The sequence below is a fragment of the Diceros bicornis genome, chromosome 2, assembly GCF_020826845.1.
Source record: "Diceros bicornis minor isolate mBicDic1 chromosome 2, mDicBic1.mat.cur, whole genome shotgun sequence".
In the NCBI taxonomy this organism is placed as follows: Eukaryota; Metazoa; Chordata; class Mammalia; order Perissodactyla; family Rhinocerotidae; genus Diceros; species Diceros bicornis.
In genome coordinates this window covers 78,133,437-78,156,177 of record NC_080741.1, presented here as the reverse complement: position 1 = coordinate 78,156,177, position 22,741 = coordinate 78,133,437, and the positions used below count along the sequence as shown (strand labels likewise).

The 22,741-nt window shown below is 35.7% G+C and overlaps 1 protein-coding gene across 1 annotated transcript in view; it reads left to right on the top strand.

The window, feature by feature from the left end:
- The window catches only part of CNTN6 (contactin 6), a 293,984-nt gene that overhangs the window by 175,961 nt on the left and 95,282 nt on the right, over window positions 1-22,741 (top strand). Inside the window, exons 6-7 of the mRNA XM_058563553.1 lie at window positions 7,818-8,021; window positions 10,270-10,372. Coding sequence (XP_058419536.1) covers window positions 7,818-8,021; window positions 10,270-10,372 — 307 coding nt within the window. The remainder of the gene's footprint in view (window positions 1-7,817; window positions 8,022-10,269; window positions 10,373-22,741) is intronic.

Sequence of the window (22,741 nt, the reverse complement as noted above, 5' to 3'; positions counted from 1 at the left end):
TTTATATGTCTAGAGAGAAAGGTCTGGTTTGGAGAACTAAATTTGGAAGTTACCATATAACAGTAGAATTTAACACCACATGATTGGGTGAGAGAATGAGTGCTTACCATGCACTGGGCACTCAGCTCAGCATTACGTATACCTCAACTCAGATAACACTTTCAAGGAGAATTTCTCCATTTTCAAATTGAGCGATTGTGTTAAAGAGGTTAGTGTTAACCTGGCCAAGATCATGTGTCTGGAGTTGGGATCCTGTCTAAACACCACTGCATTTGTTCTGCTGCCTAATTTTGTCTGGCATAATCTGGCCCACAATAGACACTTAATAATTCCTAAATAAGGTATACAAGGAGATGGCATGTGTTCTTATCTCTGTTGGAGAATAAGCAAACACTACCCAGAGAAGTAGATTGATTTGCCTAAAATTAGTGCACAGTATTACAACCAGAAAGATTATGGCTCTCCCGCTCCCTGTAGCTGACCAAAATCCCAGAGTTCATTTCTCTAGGTCCCGTGCTCTGCATCCCCCCACTCCACTCTCAGAATCTCATTCACTCCCAGGAAGAATGTTTTCCTTGCTTTCCAGCACATCAAACAGAACTCTCATGTTGCAGTCTGTTACCATTTGTATAGCCCAGAGTTTCTCAACATCAGCACTACTGAAATTTAGGGTGAGATAATTCTTGTTATGAGGCTTGTCCTGCGCATTGGTAAGATGATTAGCAGCATCCCTGGCCTGTACCCACTTGATGCCAGCAGCACCTCATCTCCCAATTGGGAGAACGAAAAATGTCTCCAGACACTGCCAAATATCCCCTGGTGGGCAAAATCACCCTTGGTTGAGAACCACCGGTATAGCACACTCTTTACATTCATTGTATTAAGCTCACCCATGGAGCATGGGAATTGAGAAGAAAAAGAGGAAATCTGGTCCTGGCATACTTGCCTCCCATGACTTGACCAGTCTTCCTTAGAAGGAGGTTTCCCAGAAGTTCATTCAAAAGCTGGCTGTGTTTTCATATCTTCTCCAGGTAGGATTTGCCAGTGCACAAGCAGGCTGAGAGTTCTTTGGAACCTAGCAATAACAGGAACTCAGAGGGCCTTTACTCAGTGGTTGTTTGTAAGCCACAAAGGCAGCCATCTTCATGATTCCATACAGGAGGTGTATAAATCAAAAGGGATCTAATAAAATCTAGGTGGTCAAGCAGTAATTGTGGAACAAATGGGAACTCAAATAGAAGTGATTGTAAAGGTGTCGGGGCAGCTTTCTGGGTTACATCATAAACTTGCTCAGCACCAATATCAATGACTTCAACCCAGAAAAGGAATTATTTTTCTTGGATTAGGTCTTTGCCACTGAGGTGGCATAACCATGATTTACCACCCAAGAGCCAGACACATTTAACCCTGGAGCACTGCACAAGGTTTGCAGTAAAGTACACTCATTCTGGAATATTCCAAAGAGGGGATTTATCCACTAAATCTGAACACTGTGCTTCAAATTCTTTATTCTACTCATTTTTTTTCTGTCTCAAGAAACATGCTACCAATTTTGAGGTCTGTTCAACAGAGCCAATAGAAGATCTCAGTGTCAATGTTTATCATTATTGGTCTCTTTCACATGAGATGCTGCCCCTCTAATAAAAATTGCATCCCATATAATGGGTATAATTGCATGTATCTTTTGTGTTTGTATTTTAAATATCACAGTACAAGATATAGGGCTGTAAAAGATGTCAAAACATAATCACGCTCTGGGGAAAATAGGATTTGTTGTATGCTTGAGAGAGCAGCAGATAGAGTCTTCAATTGCTTACTGCAGATCTGCCATTTCTAATAATAATAAAATTGTAGAGGATGGTGTCAGTGTGAAACTACAGACAATGCTTCAGGAAGGACCAATTATCATTCTGTTTTAATGTTACTGCTGAATCATCATAGGGAAAATGCATCACGATCATTAATAACAGATAAATGTCATAGATGGTGGAGAAAATATTTAAAAATTCAGTGGTTTCAACTTAAGTGGCTCATGAATTATACATTTAATTAAGAAAAGCCAAAGGGGAAGGATTTTAAAGTTCCAATTTGCAAGGTATTTTTTCCCCCATTAAAAAATATACAAATTAAGCATGGCAGTGGCTGATGATGGAACAAAATAGATAAAAGCCCCCACGGCAGGCTGGCTGTTTGGATGAATGGGAAGAGGCAGCCCATGAGGAGACGTGAGCAGGGATGGATGAAAAATACAATGACAGGAGGGCTTGCAGCTTAACGTCACCAATACATGCACAAAAGAGCAACTGGATTCTCGTTGCAGAGCTCCTGTAATCTTCCTCTCTGTTTTTTCACCTGTAAAATGAGGAGGTTGGGCTGGAAGATCTCTCAGGTCCCTTCCATCCCAGACAGTCCATGAATCTATGAACCGAGGAACATCCTCTTCTCCAGGCTCCCACACATCACCCAAAGGCAAATAAATAGACAGGGTGGCCACTATTCTATCAAAATCCAGGTCGTTTCCCTTCCTGGTATGATTGTGCAGAGGAAAATGAGTTTTCCCATTGGTATCAGTGATTTTCAAAGTAGAGTTCTGGGACTCTCAGGATCAGCATCACCCGGGAACTTGTTAGCAAAGTAAACGCTCTAGCTCCTCCCCAGACCTACTGAGTGAGAAACTTGGAGGATGGAGCCCTGGAGTTTCTGCTTTACCAGGTCCTCCAGGAGATTCTCTTTGCACACTGAAGTTTTAAAATCTCTGCTCTGGAGGCCTAGAAAAATTACTTCTGAGAGGTTTTAGAAATGTGTTCTATTCCTTGCTAATATTAGCTATAAATATGTTGGAGTAATTTAGAATGACAGATTAACCTTTTATTCCACGAGATTCTAAGGAAATTGAACACAGGATAGGCAGTGTTGATGGAGGAGGGAATGGGTGGTGAGGAACAATTGTTCTAGATGTGAGTAGGCTTGGATATATATGGAGCTTGGGGGCTTGGAAGGAAGCCAAAGAGAGCATATGGAGATGCACTGGGAGAATAGAAAAAGAGGATCAGTTGTAGACACATAGAAAGATGGTGCCAAGGAAAGAACAAAGGATATGGCATCTGAAGGATCTAGGTTCAAGTCCTACCCCTTCCACATGTTAGCAATATGATTTGGGGAAATTACCTTTATATTTCTAGATCCAATACCCTCTTCTATATAATGGGTATATTAGCAATAGCCAATTAGCCTCGTAAGACAATTGTTGGGATGATGAAACAGATATGAAATGAAAGTGCTCTTTACATTTTTTATTATTCTTTATGTAATCATCCCTATTTCTGGACCACATTCTTCCAGCAGCTTCTAAATGTTCCACTGTTGAAGAAGGATACGCCACATGTAGGAACAGATCGGAAAGTTTCAGCAGCTAAGATAAAAATGAATTAACCAAGGGAGATATGGAAATTACAGTCTCAGGTCCCAAGATTATAAGGTGAAGAATACAAAGATTTCTTGGGCACTAGTGGCAACCTGTAATTTCTGTTAAGTGAAAGGGTTGCCTTGGATTTCAGAGAGCTGGAGCTTATTCCTCTCCCCAATAGGCATTGAATAAGGATCCCTAGGTTGAGACATGGCCCTGACAATTTGCTCAAGATTGTTTTTATTTCACAAAGATGAGGAGTCACTGACAACAGGGGAATCTGAACTACATTTTTTCCTCCTCTATATGTTGAAGACAAATTTACTATCTAGATGACTCTCCGGTTTCAAACAAAAACCCTTTGAGCACCTCTTTCATGGAGACAGAGCAACAGGCTTAGAAGTAACGCAGCAAAGAATGTCAATACAGAAACTTAGAGACAAGAGACCACATGAATTGATAAAAGACTCCAGTAGGGACTTGCAAAAGAGAACGAAGATTCAATACCCGAGAACAGGACAAGAATGTGAAAGCATATTTTCAAAAAGAAAAAATGAATTGCATTTATGCATACTTGATCTAAAAGCATAGACTCTTAGGGAGATCAATGGAATGTTGTGGGTAGGGTAGACCATTCATAGAAACACAGGTTTAACCTCCCATCCATTGCAAAAATAAATCTTTTTTGCAGCATCTCAAGCAATGCTCACCCATCCTCTGCTTGGTCACCTCTAATGATAGAGAGCTTATTACCTTATAAATCATCTGCTGCTATACCTCTAAAGTTTAGACTGGTCTTCATTGTAATAAAGGTCAAACAGCATTCTGTAACCCCCCAGAGCCACAAGTCCTACTTTTGCCTTCTGGAGATCAGTGGAGACGGCTTTATTTAACCCTTTATGCACATGACAGCAATTTTATCTATGAAGGCAGTTCAATTATTCTCCATTTTTTTTTCCTCGGAGTCAAAATCTAAATTCTTCTCCATTTATTTTGTGACTTAACTTATACCCTTCACTGCATTTGACTATCTGTCTCTTGATAGGCTCGAGATTTTTAATTCCCCTTTCGGTAAGGGGTTCTCTGAACATAATACTCCAGTTCCTCTACATGACTCATTTGTAGGGTGTTGGAAATACAGTTTCCACGATAGTTCACTCAGATATGATGAAACCAAATTGCCAGGAGTAGGATTAGCTATTTGTATTTTAAGACGCTTTCTTAGTGATTCTAATGTGCCCTGAATAAAACATCATACTCCAGTCTGAACAGTTCAGAGTAAGAATAAAAAATGTTTTCCATCATATATTTTTACAAGCTGTAATTCATTCTAGTGTTTAGCTTTCCTCACACTATTTTCATCCTGTTGTTTCTTTTTTCCGTTTACACAAATATCACATAGTAATTAAAAATTCTAATATGACAGAAATATGTTAGGTAGAGAGTAGAAGCCTTTTGTATTTCTTCCCCTTACTCTGGGAAAACCACTGTATACATGCCCAGTTTTCTAAATTTAATAATTTATATGAACACACATACACACACATATACACACAAGTTCACACACACACATACATAATTTTTTTTTTGTGATCATACTAAGCATCTTGATTTACAACACCTTTTCACATAACAATACATCCTAAATTTTTTTCTACCTGAACACTACTTTTCTAGGTTTAATACCACTTTGTGCATTTTTACATTCCATGCGTAAGTGGCATTTTTGTTGCTGTTGTTCCTTGCCTTATTTTTCCTCATATCTTCTTCATTCCTGAGACTGATATCAGAGTTCTGTCTGTACAGAACTTATTTTTATTGCAATCATTTTGAATTGTTTTCAGAATTCAATTTTAGCCCCTCCTCACTATTAATGGTCTCTTTTTATAGACCCACTCTTTTCTTCTTTCTCCTTCCTTCCTTTCTTTCTTCTTTCCTTTCTTTTGTTCTCTCTAAAATCTGATCCCTAAGTGTATTCTTAACGTTTTATTTTTTTTTCTTAGTGAAAGGGATGAGAAAGATGGCAACATTCCCACGCTCCCAATTTCTCAACAGTTTTTCTATATAGATCAGATTTAAGGCCAGGATAGCTGTCAATCTGTATTGCCTGCTCATACTTGAGAGAATTTAAATTTAGTATGGCTGGGGAAGGATGTTTCAAGTAGTCTGCCTCCACCTGGGAAAGACTGGTAGAACACATCAGAAATAATCAGCCCTTTTTATCTCTACCACGTCTTGCTTCGGCACCAGTTTTTAATATAAGTGCAAATGACAAACGCGACCTGAGCCTCTGTCTGGACAAGAGGCCTCTAGTTGTTTCACCTGCTCTTCTGTGAGCTATGATGTCCAAGTTCATCTACAGGTGAAGATGTGTTGACCTGATAAGCATATTCCTCTTCCCTGCCGCTGGCACCTATACATCCCATGTATTTTTGGGGTCCCTTTTGAACCAGTCATATTCTTCCACTTGCCTAAATATAAGTTCAGTTCTACATAGTTTCCATGGCACATATAACTTCTTAATCTGCAGATGGTACCACTCTTACAAAACCTTAATCCATGAAAATATTTTCCTTTGCTCAAAGATTTCTAGCTAAAATCAAAAACTGGCAACACGTAATTTTTGTAAAGATGTGGAATAACTGGAACACTCTTACATTGCTGGTGGAGATGTCAAATGGTACAACCACTTTGGAAAATTCTTTTGCGGTTTCTTATCAAGTTAAACATACATCTGCTTCATGGCTCACTCCTAGGAGTTTATCAAAGAAAAATGAAAATGTCCAAAGACAATTTTATAAAAGAATGTTTGCTTCAGCCTAATACATAATGGTCCTAAGCTGGAAACAATCAATGATACAGAACGGTCCCAAGCCCATCAACAAGAAAGCGACTAAACAAATTGTGGTATATTCACAAAATGGAATACTACTCGGCAATCGAAAGGAAATAAGTACTAACAGTCAAAACAACATAGGTGAATATTAGAGATATGTTAAATAAAAGAAATCAAACACAAAACAATTCTGTTTGATTCCATTTTTATGAAATCCAAATACTGGCAGAAATAATCTATGATGATAGAAATCTGGTAGTGCTTACAACGGGAGAGACTGACCAGAAAGGGACATAAAATTTCTGAAGAGATAGAAACATTCCATATTTTATTTTGGGGTAATGGTTACATAGGGTTTATAATTGTTATGACTAATTGAACTGAACACTTAAGATCTGTGCATTTAATAGTATATTTGTTATATTTTAATTATATATATCTATAAATTTATATTCATATTTATCTATGAGATTTCCAGAGATAGATTGATTGATGTTCAGCAAAACTGATGTGCTTGCTGTCTTTCATCTTCAAGCTTTTGTTCATGCTCTTTGCTCCCTGAGCAATGTTTGTCTGCTCCTCTGTTGCTTGGATAGCTCCCATTCATCCTGCTGGTTTCAACATGGAATTCTTCTTCTCAGAAGACTTTTCTGACCACAGATCATCTAGACTCCTTCTCTTGGCTCACTATGAAGCCTCTGTCAAAGCACATATCATCCCAGATTGTGATTATCCACACTAGTGGTAGTTAATCATAACTGATGCAGGCTTTATAAGGCACAGGTTTTGCTTTGTTGTATTCTAAATCTGAAAACAGTCCCAGAATAGATGCTCAGAAATTATGTAATGATTGACTAAATGAAATCCAAGATTGATGATAGAGTCCTTGAACTTACACCTTTAAGTTAAAATTTTCACAAGTACCCCTAAGCATGTTTAATGAAAGCATCCTTCTGACTGCACATTGAGAAACACTGCTTTAACATATTAGTGGAGAAATTCAGTGTGCATTTTGAGCCCACAATATCTTATATATCTTATAGCTTTCCTTACTAAGTTCATCCATTTATTCTCTTGACATCCCATCATCTTATTCTTTTTTGTGTGTGTGAGAAAGATCAACCCTGCGCTAACATCTGATGCCAATCCTCCTCTTTTTTGCTGCGGAAGATTGGCCCTGCGCTATCCATGCCCATCTTCCTCCACGTTATATGGGATGCCGCCACAGCATGGCTTGACAAGCGGTGTGTTGGTGCACGCCGGGGATCCAAACCTGTGAACCTCGGCCTGCCACAGCGAAGCGCGCACACTTAACCACTTGCGCCACTGGGCCGGCCCCCCATCATCATATTCTTAATCACACAAAGCCAAAGATGGGCAGGGTGACCATATAATTTATCAACAAATTTGGGAAATATTTGAATATAAAGAATATTACAATTACACCAGGACCACCAGGCATAAACTGGACAAACAGGAGCACAATTTTATTCTAATTATAGAGAAGTAGGGCACAGAACTTTCAGATAAGAATGAATACAGTAAGGATAATACTTATTTTTTTCTGTTTTCCAGATTTATCTTATGCATGGACCTTCAATGATAACCCCTTATATGTCCAAGAGGACAACAGGCGGTTTGTATCACAAGAGACAGGAAACTTGTACATTGCCAAAGTAGAACCATCAGATGTGGGCAACTACACTTGCTTCATAACAAACAAAGAAGCCCAGAGAAGTGTCCAAGGACCACCCACTCCATTAGTGCAGCGCACTGATGGTAAGATGAAAGTTATCTTGGGAATATACTTTGTCTGTGGTTCTTGAAGTCTGGGGAGATCTGTAGAGCTTTCTGCTTCCCTCTGTTTCAATAGAGCCACATCATCTATAAGTTGAGGTTCAATTCACAAATATGATGAAAATCAGGTATTATCAAAAATATAATAGAAAATTCTATAATTCACCCACATGGTACAGTATACACGATTCTAAGTATACTGTGCCACCTCTTCTCTGGCATTGGAGCAGATCATCTTTTCCTTGCTTAAGCAGTATTTTGTAAAAAACAATGTTTGTTTGGAGAGTAGGCCTGTGTGTGTGCACGTGTGGGTGCTGCCAAACTTATTAACTGAATTAATATATTTTCAATGAACGTAAGATGCAGCTTCTCTTTGATGCCTCTTTCTTTTCCGTATTTATCTTTTTAATTCACCCTTTATTTACCCGGTTGGCAAAACGGGAAAAATATTCACATCCAAGGAAAGCAAAGCAAGTCAATATTAATTATGAGTATTCCAAAGAGGGATAAAACACAAGATTCATACTCATTATATTCCTCCAAGGAACACAGTTCAGGTTGGGCTCTGACAAGTTTTGTAGCTTAGTCAAGTCATAGCTGGTACCAGATTTAGAGAGCTAGAAAATCTAAGAAAGTCATCAAAGTAGAAAAATTCTCTAGTTGATTTTTTAATTAAATATTCACAGTGTGAAATGTAAAGATAGAAAATCTGTTGATGCATTTTATCATCAGATTCTGGACTTGAAATGTAATATCTCATAGAGTTTCTCTCCTCTTTGAAAAGTTTAAGAAAAGCGGGAATATAATGCTAATAATGGCAAACAGAATTATGGAACTTGCTCCATACAGGGAGTTCTTATGACAGAGCTTTTGTGATTAGTAACCATCCAAATATATTTGCATGGTCTTAATTCAAAATTCAGCAACCACTAGATTTATTCATAAGTCCAATTTCTCTCCTTCAGAGAGTAATTTGTTTAGGACTGGAAGAGCTCATAGCCAATAATATGCATAGAGATTCTACCATATTTTTCCATTTTTTTCTGTCTACTCTTAATTTCCGCTTCTCCCCTTATTAATTTCTTCATTCTTCCATCCCCTCTATTCCCTTTGAAACATTTATGGTAAAAATAGACCAGAAACGTTATATATAATGTTTAAAAAAATCAAACCTCTTCTAAAAGTAGTCACTCAAGAAATATAAGATGTCAAGAAAATAGAAAATATAAAACTTAACAATTTAGTTGAATGAAGTAGTACTCTCTGCCTCTTCAACCACAACCTCTGAGTGTTTGGGATGAGCAAGATCTTAAAAATGAGGTATTTTTATTTTATATATATTTTGTAAATTTCATCTTTTGTGCAATTATACTGGCCACCAATAAACCATTTATTTTAGGAATGTATTATTCTGGTGTTTGGTATACAAGTAAAAAAATGATCAAAAATTTTAAATAATCTCGATCTGTCACTGATTAAATTAATTACGTTAACGAGAATAGCCTAAAGATATATCTCTGTTACAATTGCTCTGGTAAATAGCATATTTACAATATCTTAGAATACTGTCTTATTCTTATCTTAGTCCATATCCACAATTCCTTATTGGAAATTTTAAAATGATAAAAACAGAAATGTTTTCTCTAAGTGTATAGCAAACTCATTTAGCAGTAAAACCTTAATGAACTGATGTAAGAATATTTATGTCTTTATCCCAACTAGTGTGATTACTTCATAGGTTTTGTTGCAGAAATACTGATAGTTTGGATTAAGAGGTGCTGCATCAGAGCTCTCATGGTGTTAACTGCAAACTTCCTTATTCCTGAACAGATCTGGCCCCATGAGTTCCAGGAAGTGGTGATAGATCTAGTTATCTCCAGAGAAGAAACTTTCTTGATAACTCAGAAACATTTAAAAATCTAGGTGTGTTCAGTTCTTAATTGGAAACACGAATTCTTCTAAAGATGCTGATGTGGAATATGGGGAAATTTGGAATGCTTCTGTTCTGATACTTTGATATATCTTAGATATTTCTTTTTTAGGGGTGAGGGGAATGAACTAATTCCTTAAATAGCATCATGAAATTTCCTTGCCTTCTGTTGCTCATTAAAGCATAGAAAAACATTGCTAATTGAAGGACAAAATAATTAGATTTTGGTTAACGAAGCATTTACTTCACAGAAAACTTCTATTCTCCAGAAATGCTCCTGGTTCTTTTGGTATTTCACAGGTGTGATGGGGGAATATGAACCAAAGATTGAAGTGCGTTTTCCTGAAACTATACAAGCTGCAAAGGATACATCTGTAAAACTGGAATGCTTTGCCCTTGGAAAGTAAGGTGTTTTTTTTTTTCTGGGTTGTTTTAATTAAAAAAACTTTTTTGTTATTCAAATATTGCTCTACAATAAATTACCAAATAGATTTCAAAGGCTACGCAAAAATGGAACTTTCTGATTGGAATTTAAATAAACATGCCTAATACTCGGAAAATGATTGGTGCTGCGATTTTCCCCTAAATGTGCTGATATTTCCTCATTTAAGCATAATGAGACCTATTTAAGCAGCATATTGCAGAAGAACAAGTGCACTTGTATAAGATGGTGGGCAAGTCACTAAACCTTCGACATATCCTTCATTCCATCTCATCCTACATCCAGAAATATATTGCCTAGAGTGTCCCCTTGCTTAATTAATCAGCAATTCTTGTAAATGAAAAAGCTGTACTGCTAGTTTCCAAAATAAGACTAATTAAAGACCATTGTTCATAGTGGATAATTAGAATTGAGCCAAACCTGCCCTGGTAGTGGAGACATGTTGTTTTACTCAGATAAGTGTTTATCAGTGACAGGTTTGGAATATTTTTACGCCAGTTAAATATCTGCATTTTTGCATAGAATAGCCAAACATCTCTTTTCCTTTTGGTGATATTCAAACTTCGTTTTTATGCCTATAAACACCAGTACCCAAATAACAAAGAGACGAATAGACTAAATCGGCCATTTTTAAACATTAGTGTGCATATGAGTTACCTGGGCACATGGTTAAACTGAGATTCTGTAGGTCTGGGGTGAGGGCTGATATCGCCATTTCTAGCAGGCTCCCAGGTAATAGTGATTCTTGGGGTCTATAGAACATACTTTGAATAATAAGAGACTTGACTCTTGCTATCAGCTTTATGGGCTTACTTCTAAATCCAAAGTCTATTCCTAATGAGGTCATCACATTTAGAAATAATGATTTACATTCCAAACTATGGAAAACATCCCTAAAAGTCTCCATCTTGTTATTAAGTAAATATATCAAGCAATCCAAATAATGCCAGTTCCTAAATCTTTTAGGTTCCTTTCTATATATGAAATTTTGTAGATCTTTAAATTAAATTTCTCAGGTTATTTATTTTTCATGTATTTAAGACACCATATTTTATTTTCATACAGTACTGGTCCCATAGTATTTGTCCAATAAATAATTATTGATTGATTAAATTATCCTTAAGAAAGTGACAAGCAGGGACTTTATGCCTGCCTTTTAAGATATGATGAATTTTCACATTTTCAAGCTTTCTAAGAAATTAAAGTTTACAAGAAAACATAAAATGTTTGTCAGCAAAGTACTTTGAGAATTAGATGGTTTATTTAAAAAAAGACCAACGAAAGGTAGCATCTGAAAAGAATATTAATAGCTTATTCTATCACATTTGGCCTCAGGAAATACAGATTCCTGTAACTTAAAAAATACTCTTACATAATAAATAACTTTGAAAATTATTGATGCTAGTTCTCAAGAATTTCACATAAATAAATTTCATTTGTTAGGCATTTATAACTAAGAATTTCTATGATATATACAGTCTTTATAATTATGCAGGGTACATCATATTTTTATTATATGTGAGAAAACTGAGGCTCAGATTGGATAAGTAACCTGTTTGATTTCATGCTTCTGTTAAAAAGGTGAGGACGATTCAAACATAGTGCCACCTGCTTTTAAGTTCTGAACTTAGAAACTTTTAAGGAAATGGTTAAGATAACCATTCTTGAAGTCAATGGAGGCAGATTCAATTCCTAATTTTTCTCAAGAGTTGTCTGACCGTTAGCAAACATGCTTCTTAACCTCTATGAATTTCCATCTTCTCCTGCAAAGGAATTATAATGATACCTGCCTTTTGTATTTGTTTTGAAGATTAGAATGGATAACACATGTAAAAAACACTTAGCGCCAGGCCTGCCATTTAGACAGGAAATGTTCATTGAATTATTCTGAACCCAAAGTGCAAATTCCATTCTCTTTTTATATAACCAGTGTTTGAGTTAGTGGGGATGGTCAAACTAGAAAAAGTTTTCTTAGAGTCTGTGAATTCTCATATCTCCCCAGTCCATACCTCTTCTCTCTGCCTCAATATTGATGATGGTACAAGAGAGAAAGCAGCAAACAGGGTCAGTTCTGAAGTAGAAAAGAGGAGCAGACGAGGAGAAAACTTAGTTGATCAATTGAGGCTCTGAATTGCTTACATATCAGATTTCTTAATTTTATTTATTTCAATATTTTATTTCTAAAAAAGTCAAACCTACAGAAACATTGAAAGAGTAATACCTGGACAATCATATCAATATTATACCCTTGACATGTATTGACCAACCATAAATCTTTGCCACATTCCCCTCTTTCTCTGTCTCTCTCCACACACACACACACGCACACGCACACACACACACCATGCATTAAAATGGATGGGTGATAAGTAGTAACTTAGCTTGCATGTTAGGGGGTATATTTATACACTCATAATATTGCCGCAGATCTGCATCTCCTTTTCAGTCCAGCGTGCTATAAAATTGAGAGGTGGAAGAAAGGAAAAAGGCAAGAGTCAGGAAATTTCGACCATCCCATTTAGAGTTCACCATTTGACTTCACTATTTTGATCTGGTCATGGGTACATGCTATAAGAATTCACTGGAAATATTCAGAAGTGGATTAACAATCCTAACAGGACAAGTGGAGCTTTAGAATACATGAGGTCTTGTTGAGAATTCTCAAATGAAGAATTTAAAAATAAATAAAACCATCTCATTTTTTATTAACCTCGTGGTAATGGAAACAATCAGTACATAAAAACTGACAACCAATAAAACTGCATACAGTAAAATTTATTATCTTAAAAATGTGTGGGAGTACCTAAACTTCTTGATAAAATTTGGATTAGCAATATTTGACCCAGGAAAATTTGAGTTGGAAAAATAGTAGTTAAAAAAACCCTCTCAAAATGGCAAATCTGATGTGTATGTACAAAAAAAACTGATTAATAAATTATATGTTCATTGTTAAGTTTGTACATAAGAGAACTGTTGCACATGAAATAAAATTAAAGAAGAATGGGAAAATGATGAGAATTACTTAACTGCACTTCATAGAAAATTGTCAAGGAAATAATTGGTTTAATGGAGTATATTCATAACATGTTATCTGACAAAATTAATCAGTGTTGAGATTATGTTTATTAAGTTATTAACATGAAATTGAAATTCCTTGGGGTTAAAACGGAAAGTCCAAAGCATCCACTGGGTCAAAGCGATAGTGTTAAAATGCCCTGTATTAGAAACATATATTTTGTGTCACTGGAATGTAGATACATTTCTCATTTCTTGAAATGAACAAAATGTATGTGAAAATGCTTTGTATACTTTGGAAAATATTATAGAAATGTGCGCTACCAACAAAAAGAGTTTTTATATATACTTGCCAATAGCTTCCAGAAAACAAATTGTGTTGTTGTTGAAACATCATAAACATACTGAAAATGCTTTTTAGTCCATTATAAAATTTGACATTACCAAATACTATACTGACTCTTCTAAATTTGCAAAAAAACATAAAAAACAACACACTCTTTAGAAAATAATTATGTGATAGTCATAATTAACAATCTGAAAATAACAATATCAAACTTCTTGTTTTTTAAATTATAACTCTATATTTGTAGGTTTATTGCCAAGTGTTTTTATAAACTCTATGAATAATAATTATAAATCATGCTCTCTGACATCTCTTCATAAGAATATTGCTGTGCAGCATTTGAGTTTAGTAATTTTTTTTCCAATATGGGGACTGCTTTGTGCAAATCCGTTTAAATCTCCTTGTTCACTTTCTGAAGAACTGCGCTCCTTTGCAAGATGTTCAATAAATGCAAAACTGAGGAAAGCTAATTGATTCAAGAAGGAATGAAATCAAAGTTCTTTTTCTTATTAACAATGTTTCTAAACACTTTTGCTCACATACTACTGACTACTATTTCTGTTATAAATTACATCTTCATTATACCGGGGTTTATCTATTTTGATAAATGAGAGAGAAAGGGAGGAAATCAATAGGTGAACAGGTGGATAGGAAGGAGAAAAAAAGACAGGTTAATGTCACATCTTATTCCTATTAAGTTTTTCATTCTTAGGACTTAAGACAGTTCCTGAAATACTGACTGGTTTCCATTAAACATTTGTGGAATGTAGCACATACATACCTGTATAATGAGGAAATATCCTCCTTTATGCCTGGGAATAGCCCTTCTCTTAATGTGTAGATTATTTTGGTACTTATCTTGCTTGATGTTCCCTGAGCTTCCAGGGTGTATGGTTTGGTAGCTGTCATTAATTGTGGAAAATTCCCAGTCATTATTACTTCAAATATTTCCTCTGTTCTTTCCTCTCTTTTTTCTCCTTCTGGTATTCCCGTTAGACATCTGTTGCACCATTTGTAATTGCCCCCAGTTCTTGGATATTCTGTTCTTTTTGTTTGTTTGTTTTTATTCTTTTTTCTGTTCTCATTTTAGTTTAGGAAGTTTCTATTGATATTTCTTCTAGTTCACTTATTCTTTCTTCAACCATGTTCAGTCCACTGGTGGGCCTATACGGGCATCTGATTTTTCCTACAATGTTTTTTATTTCTAGCATTTCCTTTTGATTCTTTCTTAGAATTTGCTTTTTTTCTGCTTACATTAATCATCTGTTCTTGCATGTTGTCTGCTTTTTCCATTAGAGCCCTTAGCATATTAATAATAGTAATTTTAAATTCCCAGTATGATAATTCTGAAATATTTGCCATATTTGAGTCTGGTTCCAATGCTTGCTTTGTCTCTGCAAACTGTGCTTTTTAACATGCCCTGTATTTTTTTATTGAAACCTAGACATGAGGTATCAAGTAAAAAGAATTGAGGTAACTGGATTTTAGTGTGAGGTTGTATGTTTATCTGGCCAGGAGTTAGGCTATGTTTGCTGTTTTCTGTAGCTGTTGTGTCAGAAGCTAAAATTTTCTCTCTTGTCTTTGTTTTTGTCTCCTCTGCTGTGTTTGGGTTTCCCTAGAGACTGTTTCTTAATTAGAGTCTGAGGTCTGCAGTTCTTTCAGCTGTAATCTCCTGCTATTATACAGGAGCCCTGTGGATCCTATGAAAATCCTTGTTTGCTAATTCTATCATTTCTGTAAGTTATGGATCTGTTTCGATGGACCGCTTTTTCTCCTAGTCATGATTCTCATTTTTATGCTTTTTAGGTTATCTAGTAATTTTAGATTGAATTATAGACATCAAAATAAATGTTATATTGTTGAATGCTGGATTGTGGTGTGCTTTAAATTTAAAGTATTGGATTTATTGACAGGAGTTAAATTACTGTGAATCTGCTTGATCTTTCTGTGGCTTATAATTAAGTTTCCTTAGAGTAGATATAAAGTAGACTTTAGTCTAAGGCTTATGTACTACTAAGATGCACCTCCTACCAAATGCCCCGAATGTTCACTAAGTCACTCTTCTCTAGCTTGGTGGAATTCTAATGTCTTCCAGCCTTGTTTGAGCTCTGAAAGCTGTTCTTTGCCCATCCTCACGTGATGCCGTTATGCAGATTTCTGGAGCACTTCCTTTTTGTAGTCCCATCCTCTCTGTTACTTGGCTTTGCAATCCCAGCCACTTCAGTCTTCTGTGTCTCCGCAACTTGGGGAAACAGTCATGGTCTCTGATCTGGAAAGTGCCTGTAGACAGAAAACCAGGGATACCAAAGCCTTACTTCATGTATTTCCCCTCCTTCATGGATCACAGTTTTGTGCTGCTCATTGTTACATTTCTGGAATCAGGTTTGTTTCCCATATATTTGTATAGTTTTCTAACTGTTTCCACCAGGAGGGTAAAAGCAGTTCCAGTTACTCTAGCATAACTAGAAGCCAGGTACTGTTTTTAATGCCAATTTTGAAGGTAAATACAGTTAAGTTTAGAAAAAGTAAGTGACTTGATCAACATAAGCTGTAGATCTGGGATTCAAATCTCAATCTCATTAATTCTGACTTCAACACTCATGCTCATAGCCATTTGATATTTGCATCAAATTATCTTTTTTAGTATATGAATTAATTCCCCGTGTACAGATGCAGTTAACTCTGAATTCTGTAAATGTTTTTCTAGAAAAAGGCTTGAAAAATTTCAGCAAAATATTAAAAAGATTTTATCTGGGGAATAGAATTATGGATATATTTCTCATTTAGATTCTCTGTAATTACTAATGGTTCAGCAACAAGTAAGTTTTAATTTTATATATTAAAAATAAATTTCAAAAGATAACCTTTTTAAAATGCAAGCTGTTTTTTAATGAGAAGAAATAAGTGTTTCCAAAAATCAGTCAGGGCCATTGAGGAGCATACACCCCACCGGTTTGTATGTGATGATGGCAATATCTACCATTTATAAAAATCTGGGCTAGATGACTAGGGAGAGCACAGAGAACATAGTTTTAGTCACAGCAACCAACCTAGGAAGGAGGCTGCTGCAGTCATGCAGTTAGGAAGTATATTGCGTGAAGTCAAGGGAAGGCTGGCTACCGTGTTTACTCATAGAATCTGACCATCTTCAACCACTGTAGGCTAACGTGAGCATAGAATAATTAAGACAAAACTTCAGATACCTGCTTGACCTTTAATTGCTATGACTTTTGGGATATGTCACTCACTTTCAATGTTGGGGTTTCAGAGCTGACACGATCACAGCTTTCAATTCTCAGCTTTGTCTCCTTTGTTTAACATGGCAGACTCTTAATTATCTAAGCCGCAAATTAATTGTATTGTGAAATACCCTGAGGAACTCCATGTATAGGTGCTATGCAGAGGTAGTATGATTGACTGATAGATCTATGTGTCTCCTTTTAAGAAGATACAGGCCTTTACTCTTAGTGAAGAAATTAAATTGATATCCCTCATAACTCGTTCACTGCCCTTAGAAACAGCCGAACGTATTTTCCTTCCTTTCTTTTTTCAATTTATTAACTTTGCTGTCAGTGATCTGGAATGTAAATAAAATTAGTAGGAGCGCTGGATGTTCCTATGTGTTCTGGAGCCTTCACACAGAGGACTATATTTATGTATACATGTATATCTTATTTAATTTTTCTAATTTATGAAGGAAAAGATAATCAGCATGGGTATTGTCAGGCAATATATTTGAAGCCTCCTCAAGATGTTTCTAGACATTTCAGAACTTTCTGATGACAGAGCAGCTATCTAATGTTTGCATTTCTTCTTACACATATGGACATCACTGCAGATTATACCACAGAAAGGTTGCTCAGGTCACTCAGGACGACGGTATTTTTAAATCGAACTAAGTGCATTCAGACATTTTAGGCCTTTAACAATTAATTTTAAAAAAATCAGAGAAATGTTTAACAATTTCCTATTTGGATGTCTCATAAGCAGTTTGACTTTTTTCTTTCTTCATTAAATTTAGTGGATAGAGAGTAGAATATTCCCTATGCATAGTTTGTCCTATTTGCCCCAGAATGTATACTGAAACCCAACCTTTAGGTTCTTGCTAATCACTTTGCATTGTATCATAATATTATATGACTTGGCATAAAAAAATTACAGTAAACTCTTTAGAATACCCACCTCTGTTGACCATGGGTGCAAATCTGAGAACTGACAAATCCACAAGCCAGTCTTTGAGAAATAAAAAAACATTGACCCTCAACAAACACACTCATACACATGCACTCACCCTAGAACTGAATGATTTATTAGTGGATTCACTAACATTTCAACATTGTGTTCTGGAAAGAGTATAGATTTTGAATTCAAAGAGATCAGAGTTTAAATCCTAAATTCTCCTGTCAGCTGGGCAACTACAGTCAGTTTTCTTATCTGAATAACAAAGGCAAAAATTGGATAGATAGGTGGAGAGAGAGATAGATAGAGAGATAGATGACAGATAGATAGAGTAGGGCTGTTGTAAGGATTGAAAATACTTAATGGTACTTACTTACCAGAATTCCTAGCCCATAATAGGCAATCAATAAATAGTAACAATTTTATTAATCATGGTAATCATCAATGCTGCTTTCACTGAGGAGGTATAAAGGAACACATAGAAGGGAGAGAAGAGGTCTCTGCATTATACTTCGGTGCTAACACTGTCCTCAAAGCCTTGCTCAGAATAATGGACTCACCATTTCAAAATTCAGTATTTAATGTTTATAAGGATTATTGACATCCCCTCACTCACTCATTTGGCAAATCGAGCACCAGTTTTTATTAATTCAGCAAATATGTGTTGAGTACATTAATTTCTTCATTCTTTCATTTATTTACTCAGTCAGTCAGAAGAAATTCTCCAAGCAACAGACACCAGACGAGGCCCTGGGGAAATAAAGAAGATTATGTAAAGGCCCTAGGGAACTTGCAGGCTACCGAAAATAAGATTGATGTAATAGCACATGACCACACATTTTTCTTGGGATCTGCTCATTCCTTACAAACTTTCAATGAAGGAAGATTCAAGGATACTCACTTTGCAAGCTTTACTGATTAAGTTTTCCCCAGGCTGCCCTTTGTTAAATTGAGATCAGTGAGGGTCACTGTCAATTCCTTTGGTAGAGCTAATTTTAGGCTATTATTTAAGGGTCCTTTGTATTTCTGAGAAATTGGAGATTCTGGCTTCCTTTTCTCTCCTCTCACCAATACTTTTCTTATTAACAGACTTTTTTTATAACAGTTTTAGAACAGAAATATTGAGCAGAGAGTACAGCAAAATCCCATATAACTCCACAGAGTTTCCCCTATTATCAATATCTTACATTAATATGGTACCTTTGTTACAATTAATGAACCAACATGAATGTGTTATTATTAATTAAAGTCCATACTTTATTCAGATTTCCTTGGTTTTACCTAATGTCTTTTTTTATTCCAAGATTCCATCCAGGGTACCACATTACATTGAGTTTTCTTGTCTCCTTAGGCTCTTCTTGGCTGTAGCAGTGTCTCAGACTTTCCCTGTTTTTGATGACTTTCACAATTCTGAGGAGGGGTGGTCAGTTTCATTGTAGGATGGCTCTCTGTTGGAATTTGTCTAATATTTTTTCTCAAAATTATACTGAGGCTCTGAGTTTTGAGGAAGAAGAACAAAGAAGTAAAGTGCCCTTTTCACCCCATCATATCAAGGCTACAAGTCTATCAAGATGGTTTGTGACTGTCATGCTGGCCTTCACCATCTGGCTGAAGTAGCTTTTGTCAGGCTTCTTCACTGTAAAACTACTCATTTTCCTCCCTTTCCATGTTGACTCTTTTGAAGGAGGTCACTATGTGCTATGCACACTTAATGAGTCTGGAGTTATGCTTCACCTCCTTTAAGGTATCGAATCTATGGAATTTATTTGAAATGCTTCTGCCTGGGAGATTTGTCACTTCTCCCACCCTGTTTACGAATTTCTTCAATTATTTATTTATACCAATATTGATTCGTGGATATTTATTTTATACTTTGGCTTATATTCCAATAGTACTTTATTTTGCTGCTCATTTGTTTCAGCTTTTGCCATTGGGAGTTCTTTCTGTTGGATCTTGTGCCCTTTGATATATCCGCATCAATGTGTGGGGTCTTTTCTGTTTCTGTTTGGGAGTTTTTTGTTTTTCTTCCAGCACTTTTTTTGCTTTCTGGCACTACGAGACAGTCCAGACTCATCTTATGTATTTCCCGCCCCAGTCCTAGAATAAACTATTTCTCCAAATAATCCTAGTTCCTTTTACTGGAGAATAGTATTAAAAACCAAGATCTGGATTTTAGGTGTATTTGTTGATACTGGATTGCCATTTATTTGGGCCCTCAAAGTTGACAGTGCAGAGAAATATGTGTGTGTATACTACCTATGTATATACACAAATCTATAAATATTTTTTATATATAACTATCTGAATTATATTAAGTTAAACATGAGTTCTTACTGATGTCTCCAACGTGAGTCCATTACTATGTGGATCTTTCTACTCTCCTCCACTTGCTGATCAGTAAATTTCCGCTCCAACAGTGCTGTATCATTTTGCATTCCCACCAGTAATAAATGAGAGTTTCTGTTGCTTTCAATCCACACTAGCATTTGATACAGTCAGGTGTTTTGTTTGTTTGTCTGTTTTGTTTTTAGCCATTTTAATAGGTAGAAAGTGGTATCTCATTTTAATTCACAATTCCTTAATGACAAAAGATGTTGAGCATCTTTTTTTTTTTTTCTTTTTGTGAGGAAGATCAGCCCTGAGCTAACATCTGCCAATCCTCCTCTTTTTGCTGAGGAAGACTGGCCCTGGCCTAACATCCATGCCCATCTTCCTCCACTTTATATGAGAGTCCTGTCACAGCACGGCCTGACAAGTGGTGCATCGGTGCATGCCCCTGATCTGAACCGGGGCACCCTGGGTTGCCATAGCGGAGCGCGCGCATTTAACCACTTGCGTCACCAGGCCGGCCCCGAGCATCTTTTTAATATGCTTATTTGCCATCTTTTTTATGTGTATGTGTGAGACGTCTGTTCAGATCTTTGTCCACTTTTTAACTGGGATGTTTGTTTTCTTCTTGCTGAGTTTTAAGAGTTCTTTGTATATTTTGGATAAAAGTCCTCTATCAAATATGTGTTTTGCAAGTATTTTCTCCCAGTCTATGGCTCGTCTTTTCATTCTCTGAACAGGACCTTTCACAGAGCGCAAGTTTTTAATTTTAATGATATCTGACGTAACTTTTTCTTTAGTGGATTGTGTTTTCAGTATTGTATCTAAAAACTCATTGCCAAATCCAAGGCTAGATCGTTATCGCCTAGAATTTTTAAGTTTTGTGTTTTACATTTTGGTCTGTGGTCCATTTTGAGTTAATTTTTGTGAAAGATGTAAAGTCTGTGTCTAGATTCATTTTATTGCGTTTGGATGTCCAATTGTTCCAGCATTTGTCAAGAAAACATTCTTTTCTCCATTTTATTATCTTTGCTCTTTTGTCAAAGGTATGTTAACTATATTTGTGCGGATCTATTTATGGATTCTATTCTGGTCCATTGATCTGTGTGTCTATTCTTTTGTCAATACCACACTGTTTTAAGTCCTATAGCTTTAAAGTAAGTCTTGAAGTTGGGTAATGTCAGTACTCTAACTTTGTTCTTCTTCACTATTGCGTTGGCTATTCTTTTGTTTGGTTTTCTTTTTTTGCCTTTTCATATATACTTTAGAATCAATTTGTCTATATGCACAAAATACCTTGCTAGGATTTTGATTGGAATTGCACTGAACCTATTGATCAAGTTGGGAAGAAGTGACATACTAACAATATTGAGTCTTCTACTTCATGAATGTGGAATATTTCTCCATTTATTTAAATCTTTTATTGCTTTCATGAGAGTTTTGTAGTTTTCCACATATAGATTCTATATCTATTATGTTAAATTTAAATTTAAATATTTCATTTTTTGGTTCTAATGTAAATGGTATTGTATTTTAATTGCTTAATTCAAATTCCCATTGTTTATTTCTGGTATAAAGGAACGTAAATGATTTTTTTATATTAATTTTCTATCTTATGGACTTAATATAATCCCTTATTAGTTCTGGAATTAATCTTTGTCCATTCTTTAAGATTTTTTTCACATTATCATCTGTGAACAATGACAACTTTGTTTCTTCCTGTCCAACCTTTATATGTTTTATTTCCTTTTTCTTGTATTATTGTGCTAGCTAGATTTTCCAATGCAATGTTGAATGTGAGTAGTGAGAGGAGATTTTGTCACCTTTTTCCTGATCTTAAGATGAAAGCATCCAGTTTCTCGCCATCAAGCATAATGTTAGCTCTAAATTTTTTGTAGACACTCTTTATCAAGTTGAGGAAGTTCGCCTCTATTCCTAGTTTGCTGCAAGTTTTTATTATGAATTGGTATTGAATTTTCCCAAATGCTATTTCTGCACCAATTGATATGATCATGTGATTTTTTCTTCTGTTGAGTAGCGGATTACATAAATTAATTTGCAATTATTGAACCAGTCTTGTATACAGAGAATAAATCCTATTGTATTGTGGTGCATAAATCCTTTTAAACATTGTTGAATTCAATTTGTTAATGTTTGTTGAGGATTTTTCGATCTATGTTAATGAGAGATATTGGTTTATAGTTTTTCTTTCTTGAAATGTCTTTATCTTGTTTTGGTATTAAGATAAAACTGACTTCATGGAATGAATTAGAATTTGTTCCCTCTGCTTCTATTATCCGGAAGTAATTATAGATAATTATTGTCATTTCTTCCTTATGTGTTTATAGAACTCACCAGTGAAACTAACTGGGCCTGGTGCTTTCTGTTTTAGAAGGTTATTAATTATTGATTACATTTCTTTAATAGTTATAGGTCTATTCAGATTATCTATTTCTCCTTGT